A 14134-nucleotide genomic window follows, 5' to 3' on the forward strand; every position below is an offset into this window, starting at 1 on the left:
GATTGCCCAAGCTGTGCTGGTCAGGCCAGAAAATTCCCTCTTCTCTCCAGAAGGGAGAACAGCTAATATGAGTCTGGGATTTTTTCTTTCTTTCTTTCTTTTTTTTTTAAGATTTTATTTATTTGACAGACAGAGATCACAAGTAGGCAGAGATGGTTTTTTTTTTTTTTTTTTTTAAGGGAATTCTTCCTAGGGAACTTAAGGCAAAATAAAATAATAAAGAAAACCCATGAATCATAGCAGCATTGGAACTGTAGGTTCTATCGCTGGGGCACAGCCTCCTGGGAGCCCAGACCTGATGGCTTTTCCTCCCTCACTGCCTTCCCTTCTGCCAGTAGGAGAAGCGAGATGGGGAGGCCCATCAGTGGCTCAGTTCAGTAGCTGCTCCCCCTCGCAGAGGGGATACCTGGGGGTGAGCAATCACAGCTGGCCACAATTCTTACCTTCCTGGTCATCCCCCTACCCTTCGTTGCAGACGACGGTTCCAGAAATATAGCTATAAACAGGAGGAGGGATGGGAGCCAGAGAGGTGGTGGGGAGAAGGGGAGGCAGTGGTCCAGGGAGAGAGAGAGGGTGGCAAAGTCCCTGTCAGGTTTTCTGTAACACTGATGGGTGTTACACCTGTCAGGGTGTTCCTCTGGCCAGCTGACCAAGTGCAGGGACCGCAGAGGGAGGCCCGACTCGGCAAGGAAATCTCAATGGGAACAGAGCATCGTTTGAGCTGCCTTGAGGAGCTGCCAACAAGGCAGCAAGGAAGTGACTGAGTGAGTTCTGGATAACAATCACATACACGGGCTCACATTACAAGCACTCACACTTCATCAACACCCCTCCCACTGCCCTCCTCTAGTCCCAGAGAATTCTCAGGCCTCAGGGCTCCCGTGACCACACTGCACTACCCGTGGAAACAGCTTCCACGCTGTGCTCCACAGCATCTGAGGGACCCAGAGGGGCCTCACAGCCACAGTAAGGGTGGGGATGGGGAGCAAATCAGGTGGGGGCATCGAACCCCCTTCTCTGCAATCAAGGAGAAGAGATCTATTTTTATGTGGTTTATTCAGAGGGCTAATGCATAAGACCGGATTGAAGCATTTAGCAGCTAATGACAGATTTGAAGAAAACTGTGTCTTTGGGAATACTGAGGTATTAACAATGAAAGATAACTGAAATAGTCCAGAATGCAGAGGATTTTTAAAGAACCTCTGAAAGAGAAAATTACTCTGCAAAGACAACTGGATGACTAGTAATGTGAGTATGCAGGGCGATGAACATATGGGGAATTATGGACTGCTTTGGGAACACTTGGATAGGTTTCTAAATAAGAAAATAACATCTCTCTCTGACCTTGAGGCAAGAAGGCAAACAACAAATGGTTTTAGGAGGTTCATGAATTACTCCAATGTGTTGACTGAGAAGCTATTTTTTGAAATATTCCTCAAGTGATTCCATTTATATAATGGATTTAATTTGTGACAAAGCATTGTAGTGGGTGATGTGGGGTTAAATCCTATTCTAAGAAACTACTTAGACCTCTAAGATCAAGCTGATGTTTTATACAATGAAACTCAAGGAAAACGCCCTCCATCTATTCACAGATTTATCAGACTAGAAAGGATTAATAAAATCATCTGACTGATTCATCTAGACAGATCTAAGCTATACAAGATGCCAAGGTAGGTAACTAGTAAATTCAGATTTTTTTTTTTTCCAAAGTGACAGTTGGCTTTATGTAGATTAAACAATTGGAGCATGGGTTTTTTTTCCCCCAACTTTCTAAGCTGGTTGGGTTGGCACCAAGAAGATATAACCATAGGTGATACTGTCCATGAATGGGACAGTCCAGAATCTAAGAATCTCTGGCCAACTCGAGGTTGGGGGATTGTTCAATTGGGTGCAATACTGACTCTGCTATCCTTTAACTGAAACTCTTTTTCCCTCCAGGGATAGTGATGCTGATAGTGATGAACAACGACTGAGTGCTCTCAACACGCCAGACCCTCTGCTGGACAATTCACCTACATTACCCCGTGCAGTACGCACAATTCCAAGATGGCCCCTGAGATCCCTCACCCAATCCCCAGGACTATGAAAATGGATTTCATTCCTGTAATTGGGATTGTTAGGTTACATGGAACAAATGACTTTAAGAAAGGGAGATTAAAGGTAGGCCTGACCCAATCAAATGACCCCTTTAAGTCTGAGTTCAGAAGTCAGTGACACCAAAGTCAGAGGTTAGAAATGGGAGGATTTGATGCAGTGCCACTGGCTTGATGGTGGAGGGGCCACGTGGCAGGAAGTAGCCTCCAGCTGACAGCCAGGAAGGAAACCAGTACCTCAGTCCTACAACCACAAAGAATGAATTCTGCCAACAACCCAAATGAGCTTGGAAGAGGGTCTGGGCCTCAGACGAGACAGCAGCCCCAGTCAACGTCTTCAGTTGTTTGGGACCCTGAACAGAGACCCAGGAAGGCTGTATTGGACTCCCAAGCCACAGAAACTAAGATAATAATCTGTGGGGTTTTAAGCTGTTAAGTCTGCTAATTAACTACAGAAAACCGGGGCGGCTTAATCAGTTGGTTAAGCTTCTGCCTTTGGTTCAGGTCATGATCCGGAGGACCTGGGATCAAGCCCTGCATTAAGCCCCCTGCTCAGCAGGGAGTCTGCTTCTCCCTTTCAGTCTGCCCCTTACCCCACTCACGCAAACACACATGTCCTCTCTCTCAAATAAAAACAATCTTAAAAAAAAAAAAAATAACTACAGAAAATCATACACACCATTTGATACTCATAATAACCTCTATAACAAGCTTCACTGTTTAACAGAGAAGGGGACAGACTCAGGGAGATTATGAATTTGCCCAAAGTCACACAGCTGGTGAATGGTAGAAACAGGTTTCAACTCAGCTGTCTTGACTTTAGGGTCAGTGCTCTTAACTGCCACAAGCATTTCCTCTCTGTATTCATGTTATTCAAGTGCCAGGCCTCTGAGGAGGGAGGCTCAGACAAGTGGTAAAGAGAATGGGGAAACGTATCAGCCTGCCTGGGGACAGATGTGCAGAAAGTCAGAGGCCCTGTGTTGGGCCCTAACTACTAGAAGTTGGCTGTGTGCCCTTAGGAAAGTCCCTTCATCACTCTGAGCCTCAGTTTCTTTATCTGCATGAAGGACAATGAGGATTTCTACACTGTACCCCACACAGGGCTGCAGTGATGATCCCATGAAGGTGTGCGAGGGTGCACTGTAAATGGTCAAGTCCATAGGCAAACAAAGGTGCCTGGATGTCATCCAGGGATAGCTTCCTTTTCTTGATGACTTCGTGTCTCAATGTCTTCTGCATATAGGATGGATATCATTCTCTGATGGCTTGTTCCAAGGAAGACATTTAAAAATTAGTGGGGGTTTTTGGGGGAAGGAAATGAGTCTCCTTGTTCTTTATTTGGGAATTACAGAATAAGGTGGAATGTGATTTTTCTTTCTTCTCTTAAGTTCTTTAAAAGTCAGCTTACTGTTAAAAGCCAAAGTAGTAAGAATGTACTACTATGGGATTCACAAAATATGTAGAAGTGAAACATTTGAGTATTATGCTACAGAGGACAGTAGAAAATATAAAAAGAATTAGGAGTGTTTTAAGTTTTTGCATTGTACTTAAAGTGTTATGATATTACTTCATAGTAGACAATGATAAATTAAGGATGTGTTTTAGTGTATTGATAACTCAAATATGACACAAAGAGCTGTAGCTAAAAGGACAATAGGAGAAAGAATGTTATACTAAAAAATACTCAGATAAATCAAAGGGAAGATGTGGAAGGGAAGACAAAGGAATACAAAATACATAAACATATCAATGAAATTAAGTAACAAATAGAAAGATGGTAGATTTCAACTCCATCAGTTCATTACTTACACGAAATGTAAGTAAGCCAAATACTCTGATTAAAAGGCAGAGATTATCAGACTAGATTTAAAGAAAACCTACAAAAGATTTCCTTGAAAAATAAAGACACATAGGTTGAAAGAAAAAGGATGAACAGAGATAAACCATGCAAAAAATACATATAAGAAAGCTGGTATAACCATATTAATATCAGACAAACCAGACTTCAAGTCAAGGAGAGTTACCAGAAATAGAGAGGGTCATTTCATAATGATCAAAGGGCTAATTTAGCCAGACATAATAATTCTGAATATGTATATACTTAAGAAACAAGCCTCCAAATTCAAAAAGCAAGAATGGACAGGACTAAAAGGAGAAATAAACCACAGGTGGAAAGTTTAACACCTCCTTTCAAAAACATATAATAATAAACACAAAAAATAACAGTAAGGATATAGAAATTTTAAATAACAGTAACAAGTAGTTTGACTTAATTAATATCGTACATATAATACCTTAATTCAAAAATGCAGGACACGCATTCTTTTGAAGTTCACATGGACTATACAAAGATGGGCCATATATTGGGCCACAGTACAAATCTCAACAGATTTCAAAGGCTTAAAATCATTTAGATTATGATCTCTAATGAAAACAGAATTAAATTAGAAATCAGTAAGATATCTAGAAAAATCCCCAAACACTTGAAATTCAAGCAGCACAATTATAAACACTGCATAGCTCAGAAAGAATTCACAGGAGAAATCAGAAATATTTCTCACAAAGTAACAAAAAATGTATCAAAATTTGTGGGATGCAGTTAATGCAAACCTTAGGAGAGAAATCTGTAGTTTAAAGTCTTATATAGAATGGATTAAAATCAATGATGTAAGCTTCCAGTCTGAATAAGAACAAATTAAACTGAAAACTAGAAGGAAGGAAATAATAAAGATAAAAGCATAAATTAATAAAATTAATTTCTTTGGAAAGATAAGCTAGGGAGCTAGACTGTTTTAAGAAAAGGGGAGAGAAACAAAACAAAACAAAACACAGAAACTTTCACTATAAAGAATGAAAGAAGTTCTATCACTATAGCCCACAGATATTAAAAGGAAAATGAGGGAGTATTAAAAAAAAATCTCACACCAGTCAATTCAACAACTTAGACTGGATAACTTGCTTAAAAAACACAACTTGCTAAAACTAACACAAGAAAAAAAGATGAATATCCTTATATTTAGTAAATATTTCTTTGAATTTCTTTCCATAAATAAAACTTTATTGAACACTAAAAAAACCCCAAAAAACAAACAAACAAACAAAAAAACCCCCACAAAAAAACAAAAAAACTATTGCTGAACCTACATAAACTCTTTCAAAAAAGAGAGGTGGAAGGAAAATTTTCCAGTTTATTTTATGAAGCCAGGATGGTGCATTTATCAAAATCTGAAAGGACAACACAAATTTCTAGACCAACATCACTCATTAAAATAAGTGTGAAATACAAAGATCTTAACACAACATTACCAAATCAAATCTAATAATATAAAAAAGGATAGACATCATGACTGAGAAGGTTTATTGATCCCTGGAATGCAAAGTTGGTCCAATATTCACAAACTAGTTAACATAATTCACCACTTTAATAGAATAAAGCAAAACCATAGGATTGGGCCAATAGATACAGAAAAAGCATTCTACAGAATTCAATACTCATTCATGATAAAAACTCTTAGCGAAGTAGGAATATAAGAGAACTTCTTCAATGTGGTAGAGACATCTACGTAAAGCCTACTGCTAACCTCAACCTTAATGGGAACACATATGGCCAGATGTCTACTCTTACCACTGTGCACAACATTGTACTGGAGATCCAAGCCAGTCCAAGTAGGTAAGAAAAAGAAATTTAAAGCTATAAAAATAATAAAAATGGAAATAAAAAAGTAAAGCTGTTAACAGATGATATGATTGTTTATGTAAAAAAAAAACGCTTAAGAAAACTACAAAAAAACTACTAGAATTTAGTAGCAATCATGAACTTAGGCAATGTCACAGGATACCTGGTCAATATAGAAAAATCGTTTGTATACCTATATACCAGTAACAAGTCGAAAATAAAACCTAAGAAACTATCATTTACAATAAAACAACTTAAAAAATGCAAGACTTCTATAATGAAATATCAAAACGCTTCTTAAAGAAATTAAAGACCTAAATGAAAACTCTTGTTTATTGAGTCAAAGATTCAATGTTGTTAAAATGTCAATTTTCCCTCTTGTTGATCTATAGATTTAACACCATCCCAACCAAAATTTCAGTGGGAATTTTTTTTTGTTTGTTTTTTTGAGGGGAAGTTGGGAGTTGGAATTGGCTAACTAATTTTAAAATTTATACAGAAATGCCGGTGGCTCAGTGGGTTCAGCCTCTGCCTCGGCTCAGGTCACGGTCTCAGGGTCCTGGGATGGAGCCCCGAATCAGGCTCTCTGCTCAGCGGGGAGCCTGCTTCCTCCTCTCTCCTTGCCTGCCTCTCTGCCTACTTGTGATCTTTGTATGTCAAATAAATAAATATACAGAAATGCAAAGGACCCAGAACAGCCAAAACAATCTTCAAAAAGAACAAAGTTGAGGAATTTACATTTACAGACAGAGATCACAAGTAGGCAGAATGGCAGGCAGAGAGAGAGGAAGCGAAGCAAGCTCTCCACTAAGCAGAGAGTCTGATGCGGGGCTCGATCCCAGGACCCTGGGATCACGACCCGAGCCAAAGGCAGAGGCTTCAACCCACTGAGCCACCCAGGTGCCCCAAGAAAAACTTTTCAACACATGTTGTTGGAATACCTGGATATATGTAAAAACAATTAACTTCAGCGTCCATCTTGTACCATAAAAAATTAATTTGAGATGGATCAGACCTAAAACGTCAAACCAAAATGAAAGCTTGTAGAACAAACAAACACAGAAGAACCTCTTCATGACCTTGTGGTAGGCAAATAAGCGTGAGGCTCCAGAAAGTATTAACATAAAAAGAAAACACTAAAAAAATAAATTTCATTAAAAATAAAAATTTTCTGCCCACCAAAAGACACTGTTAAGAAAATGAAAAGGCAAGCCACAGATTGGGAGAAAATACTTGTAATGCATAAATCTGACAAATATATAAATAACTCTTAAAACTCAATGATAAAAAACCAACAGCCTCGTTAAAAATAGGCAAAATTTGAACAGGCACTTTTTAAAAGAAGATATACCAATAAGCACAAGAAAAAATGATCAACGTCATTAATCATCAAGAAATTAAGATTAAAAAACACAACGACATCTCATTTCTTCCCCTCTGGAACAGATAAAATTAAAAGACCAACGATACCAAGTGGCAGAGAGAATATGGAACAAATGGAATCTGGTATATTACCAGTGGGGGTGTAAGCTCGTCTAAAGGCTTCAGAAAAAATTTGTCAGTTTCTTATAAAGTTAATCATACCCATACTCCCCTTCCCAGTTATTTACTCACAGAATTGAAACTGTATGTCTATAAAAAGGCGCACATAAGAACGTTTTTAGCAGCTCATTTCATAAAGTCCCCAAAATGGAAACAACTAAATATATATACGCAGATGAGTGCATTAATAAATTATGGTATATTCCTACAATGGAAATCCCTCAGCAGCAAAAAAGGAATACCGTAACAGATAAATCTAGAATAATCATGTTGACTACAAAAGACACAAAAGCGTATAATCTGTATTATTCCATTTATAAGAAGTATCTAGAAAAGGAAAATCTATGACATGTGACAGGGTCTGTCCTGGAGATGGGGAGACTAACTGGAAAGGGGAGAAGGTAAGTCTGTCAAAACTCCAGCAAAAGATATACTGAAATCTGTCTACTTTATCGTATGTGAATACACTGCAATAAATATCTTTAAAAGCTAGATATGCAAAGCCCCCGCCTTAAAGAACTCAAAATCTGATTAACGAAATGAAACAATATAAAGATGTGAAAAAGAATAATACGAAAGAGATTTCAAAGCAGCACCCCCGGTCCTTGACTTTCAATGGTTCCACTTAATTTGTTGACTTCACGATGACGCAAAAGCGACACACATTCAGGCAGAAACATACTTTCGAATTTTTAATTTTGATCTCTTCCCGGGCTAGTGAACATGGCAGGACTCAGCTCACTGCCGCTGCCCAGTCCGCCACGCCATCGCTAAGGTGAACAGCCATTCTGTCTTCGTACAATCATGTACACTGTTCAGTAAATGATGTGAGCTATTCAACACTGTATTATGCAATAAGCTTTTTATGTTTGATGGTTTTGCCCAGCTGTGGCTAAAGTTAAGTGTCTCGTGCGCATTCAGCTAGTGCTACGCTAAGCTATGATGTTGGGTAGGTCAGGTGTAATAAATGCATTTTCAGCTTATAAATTATATTTTCAATTTACAGTGGGTTTATAGGACATAACCCTTTTGAAAGCTAAGGAAGATCTGTACGTGACCAACAGTCAACTGAGACTAGGAAGACGGAAAGAAGCTGCCTGCACGTTAGCATGGATGGAGGAAACCCTAAGGAAGTATGCCAAGATCTGAAGGGGCAGAAAGAAGGAGGGAAGGAGGAGTGAGCAAAGGCACTACGGGACAAAGCAGAAGCTAAACACAAGAGTCTTTCCTATATCCATTCACTGACTCTTCATATTAATCCCATCCAAAGGGAGGAGTACAGTCTTGTTTTATGGGATCAAGTTCAGAAAGGTTAAGAGCCCTGCCCAAGTCCACAGAGCTTATCTGATTAGAACTTGTGATAGCAGCCGGGCATGGACATCCGTGACCCCAAAGCCTGCGCTCACCCAGCAGAGGGCATTTCACTTGTGCGAACCGAATTCGCTGGACCGCCATGGGCAAGGAGCACATGTCCTAGGAAAAAGCTCGGGTCAGCGCCAGAAAGTGTCCTTCCTGAGTTCACATGTTTAGAATTTTGCTTTAGAGGAGGGAACAAACAGCTGACTCCACTCGAAGGGCTCTATGCTGTTCATAAACCGTGAGAGTGTTTATGATATGGGCAGAGCTCTCCCAGTGAATTATAGCCTTTTACGCACTGTGCACATAGAATATTTTCACAGGACAAAGAAACAGGGCGTGTAAGGAATGCTGCAGTTGACCTTTCTCTCTTTCTGTCCTTTCTCTCCAATCCTCCCTGCGGATCTCAAGCCTGTCCTGCAGGACAGTTCCCGGATTGTGTTTACCCATTACCTGGCTTTCAGACACAGCCCAGGGAAGTCACTCGGTTCAATTGAAGAAGAGAGCTTTTAAACTACTTCTTCTTCCTAGTATAAGCGGCTGGCTTTTTCTTTTATTACATTTAAAACGAATCCATCTTCTCTACAGTAAAAGCAGACTTTTTTAAACCTTTCTTCAGATGTTTTCTTTAGACTGGTGTAACATAAAGCAAATGTCTCCTGAAACTCTGAACCAATCTGTTAAGATAAACAGGCTTCACTTACGATAGTCCTACACTGAAATCACAGGCTTGTGGTCTGCAACTCCTTGAAGACTCAATTCATACATGCTACAATGTCTAGTTAAGACAGACAGACAGACAGACAGACACACACACACACACACACACACACACAGTTTTGCTATGGAAACCACAAGGACATGTCTGGTTCAGACTCCATAGCACATACCACAAATAACAGCCCATCTTCTAAGGGCAGATCTTGTATATACACAGGGAAAGCCCAGAAAATTAAACAACTCCAATACCTCAAACATAAAACTTATTTTTGAATCCCCCTTTTTTTTCAAGTCTGTTTCAAGATATCTAAGTCTTAATCATTGTTATTAGGTATGTTTGCATATGTCTGTTTTCCTTAAATAGAATTTCAGACTCAGACCTCATGGATAAAAAGGGGAAATGCAGGCAGAAAGGGCACACTGACGTCTCAGATAACACTTCTGGATTCCACATATGGATGTGGGAAGGTCTGTGTTCCTGTGGAAAGCGGCCCTGTCATCGTTGAACAGAGCTCCAGTTCTGATTAAGTGAAGATTTTGTACCTACAGGGCATATAGGAGATGCCGGGGGGCCCCTGGGAGGGAAAGAAGTCTCAGGGAGGGGGAGACAAGAGCAAAAAGTCCTGCTAATCGAGAGCATTCTAGGTCTGGCAGGCCAGGTTTTGTTAGTACTTAACACTGTCAGAAGTCTGGTATGATAAAGGCTTTGATCTCTCCTGCTGGGCTATAAATTCCAGGAAGACATGGACAACCTCCAGTGTGTTTATCATGGTTTCCCCAGCCTGGAGCCCATGGCCTGGACCACGGTAGATGCTCAATAAACAGTGAGTGACTGAATGAAGAGGATGTTTAATAAATATCCTTCACACCTCTGATTCTGTGGATCTCATCATCCTTCAGGGATGGGATCACAGCGGTGACAGGAAGGCTGTTCAGAGTGATAAAGTAATAACCACCGGCCACTCTAACTATGACTTATTTTTGGAAACTATGATTTTGGTCCACTGTGGCTTCAATCTGGGAGGCCACAGTTCATGAAGACTGGTGTTCCAGATACTAAACATAAAACACCATAGAACATCAACATACTTGTACATTTACCTATCCCATAGGACTTGTGAACACTTTCCACAGATAGGTTCATGGGCAGTACTTAAATCTCTACACTCCAAACTCTAGCTGACTTCAACCTCTATCAGATTCTCAGCCTATGTCCATACAGATTCTACCAGTTCCAAGCTATTTGCGTAGCCATTTATTCAGACGAGGAATAATTCTGGGTAATGGCGGCAGAGATGCAATGAGGTATATAATGTTTTTCCTTCAAAGACATTACAGTTCCACATGAAAAACTCGGTACTAGACCCATACACTGACCACTAAGCCTAAATTCTATTTGCTTACTGTCAGCTGAAATTTTCCATTTTTTAAAAAAACAAATATGAAAGTAGCTTCCAACACGTTCATCATCAACATCATTTATCCACAACTCTAATTCTTCTAGTACTTCTTCTCTAATCTAAATAGACCGGTAGATTTCAGATAAACCTTGTAACCTCTTTAAAAAAACAAAAACACAACAAACAACCTACCTGATGAGTCTAGATAAGGGGTTGGCAAACTTTTTCTGTAAAGGGCCAAACAACAACTATTTCTGGCTCTGCAGGCCACGTGTGATCTGTTGCAATTTCTCACTCTGCCATGGTAGCATGAAAGCAGCCATAGAAAAAAGTAAAGAAATGGGCGTGGCTGTGTTTCAATAAAACTTTATTTACAGAAACAGGCAGAGGACAGGATTTAGCCAGTGGGCAGTAGCTTGCCAACCCCTGGTCTAGATAAGGGAAATGCTCTTATGTGTAGGAAACAGCAGTGGAGTCACTTACTTTGCTCTTTTGGCCATCTCATTTCCATCCCATCTGGGGCTATACGGATAATTCTTCTGGGCCTGGGAATAAAGCTGTCCACTGTTGGTGAAGTGATAGACAGACTGGAATGTGAGCGTTGGCTGGTCTCGAGGGAAAAACAGGGGCAGGTCGACTGCAAAGACAAAAGAAAAGAAAACAAGTTCGGGCTTAAATGTACGGGGTAAACCTGGATGTTGGGTACATACTCTATCTGAACCACTGAAACCGTCTGAGGCTTAGGTAAAAGCTATGGGGAGAGGGAACAAGAAGTACCCAGGTGGCTTCTCTGCCTTCAAGGAGTTTACAATCTAGGCACACACATGAAAATCACACATAAATAAATTTAACCAATATGAGGCATGAAGGGTGCCAGCCATGCCCTGTTCTCAGAAGCCGGGCACTCCCAGCCATGTGGACTCCTCCCACGGCACTTACCTTGTCCGGGATTCCGTGGAGAAGTTAGCTGATTATCTGTTTTAAGTCTCTATTAAATCATAAATGCTTCAAATGTTGGGCAATACCTTCCTCATCCAGCACTGGATGGCGGGGGAGCGGGGTGGAGGCTGTCCTTAAAGAAGGGATTTGGAACGGGGGCAAGAAAGCAGGTGATAATCTCTCTACTTTATAGGATACAGCCACGGGACCACCAGCAAAAATAAAGTTACCACTTTACTTCCAATCAAGCAGTGAATTCGGATACTCAGCACTTTGAAGCTTCTCCAGATGTGTTACCACATATAGTTCCTAAACCAGTGGGGGCTCCTTAGTGGAATGGAACAGGGACTCATCTGAGCACTGCATTAGGTCTGCTGCGAGAGTACGGCCTGGTTCCAGTGCTGGGTCCTAACACGTTATTATGTGCTCGTATCTGTTCATTTTGGGGTCCTTTCACTCAATTTTTAAGAATAAAACAATTCCTTCTTTTTAGTTTGAGGCAAACCGACATTTTAAACACAGACTGTTTCAATAGCAAATTCCTCAAGGCACATCATGTAGAGTTGTGTGGATGTGATCATTTCCCCGGCAAAGGACAGGCCCATGAACTTGGGGAAATATAATAATGAGGAAAAAAATGTGTATAGCATTTCTTAGCTTTACAGAGTACTTTTACAGATTTTATCTAATTTGAGACTTGTGATTCCACGAAGCAGACATTATTTTTACCACGTGCATTTAACAGACGAGCAAACTCGAGACACCAAGGGGTTGACGGATTTGCCCGAGCCCTAGCTCGGTGGAGGCAGGGTTCAAATCTAGACCCGCAGTGTAAACCCTGAGCTCCTTCTCTTGGGCCCCATTGCCTCCTGCTCCTCATGATACCAGTACAACCTGCGCACAACACAGTTGCTGTGTTACCATTTCAGTTTAGCAAGCGAAAATCTCTACCGTGAAGAACGTACTAGATTCATCTTTCTGGCTACATGAAGCAGATACGTGGAAATACATGCTAGCTGGCTGTGCACTGCCGCCGTGCCAGTGCAGGGTGACATCGGACTTGGGCCAGGCCCTCTAAGCACCCAAAACGATTTCATGAAGGAAAAGCCAAGTTTGCAGCAAACTTTAAAAAAAAAAACAAAACAAGAAACAGAAAAACTGGCCGGCGGCAGGCCCTCTCAGGTTCCTGAGTGTCCCTGACTCTGACTCAGGGCTGCAGGGGGTTTCTGCGTATGAATCAGCCCAACCCCAAGAAAGTGGCAAGACTCTGAATGTCCACTCATAAGTCACATTTTCCACGTGCCTCAGTGCAGTTTTAGCACGTGCCTCTTTGTGCCAAAGCAGAGATACAGTAACAGGCAGGAACAATACAAAATATGAAAAACAGACGGACTTTAATTAGAAATAATCCAATTCGGAAAACCCTTTTGAGTCCCTTTACATTGCAAAGCATGATTTGTAAGCTCTTTAGTCATTTTGAACAAATATTGCTTTCTAAAATTAAGTTTATATCATTTCTGATTACTCATTGCATCTCCTCTGACTAATTTTAGAAAAAATGCCCATTCACATACAGTTTAATTTGACTTCAATTGTTTATATTACATGTTAAGTTTCCAAATATAAAATAAGATTCACACTAACCCCCAGAGCAGTCATCAACAGCACTGGGGAAAAGCATTTAGCATGGAAGCTCCCCTTCAAAAATGCAGTCATTTTGAATAACAGAATTCAGTGGCAATAATTAACCAATTTAAAGTAAGTACAGTCACATTCAGTATCAAAGTAACACAGCGAATACCGCAGTCTCCAGGACTGTCAAACTACCAGATTCTTCTGAGCTTTGGAATAGGTTATATTTTTTTGTTCCTGTTATTTTGTTTTGTAGAAAATGAGTTGCTAGTATTTTGACATGCTGAAAACTGATTTTCCCACCCAATTCTGAACCATCCACTTTGACCCCCTAATTGCCCAATTAAGATCAGAAACCATTCAAAATGTGAATGTAGATTTATTTACTCAGGCAAGTGAATTGTTCTGATTAAAGGGGAAAAAAATTGCCAGCCAGCTACATGCTGATATGTACCGCGATCCCAGAAAAACATTGATTGCATGATTCTTTCCCCATGGAGCTTTTTCTAAAAAAGTATAGTTGAAGCCAATATTAAAATCTGAACACAGTAGCTGGATGATCAGCAAAGCAGGAGTGGTCAGAGTACTTGAGAAATAAAATCCGTAATCTACATATGAGAAAATAAAATTCAAAAAATATAAATATCTTATTCAATTTAACTAAATTGCATCCTATCTGTATCAGTCAGCAGTCAGTAAGAGGATAGGTTCTTTAAAAATGTTCTGTATATGGGCACCTGGGTGGCTCGGTGGGTTAAAGCCTCTGCCTTCAG

At 40.2% G+C, this 14134-nt stretch overlaps 1 protein-coding gene across 3 annotated transcripts in view; it reads right to left on the bottom strand.

Moving 5' to 3' along the window:
- The window catches only part of BABAM2 (BRISC and BRCA1 A complex member 2), a 406214-nt gene that overhangs the window by 23227 nt on the left and 368853 nt on the right, over window positions 1-14134 (bottom strand). For all 3 annotated transcript variants that reach the window (XM_044261850.1, XM_044261851.1, XM_044261852.1), the window contains one exon: window positions 11274-11427. In XM_044261850.1, coding sequence (XP_044117785.1) covers window positions 11274-11427 — 154 coding nt within the window. The remainder of the gene's footprint in view (window positions 1-11273; window positions 11428-14134) is intronic.

Source organism: Neovison vison, chromosome 8, assembly GCF_020171115.1.
Source record: "Neovison vison isolate M4711 chromosome 8, ASM_NN_V1, whole genome shotgun sequence".
In the NCBI taxonomy this organism is placed as follows: Eukaryota; Metazoa; Chordata; class Mammalia; order Carnivora; family Mustelidae; genus Neogale; species Neogale vison.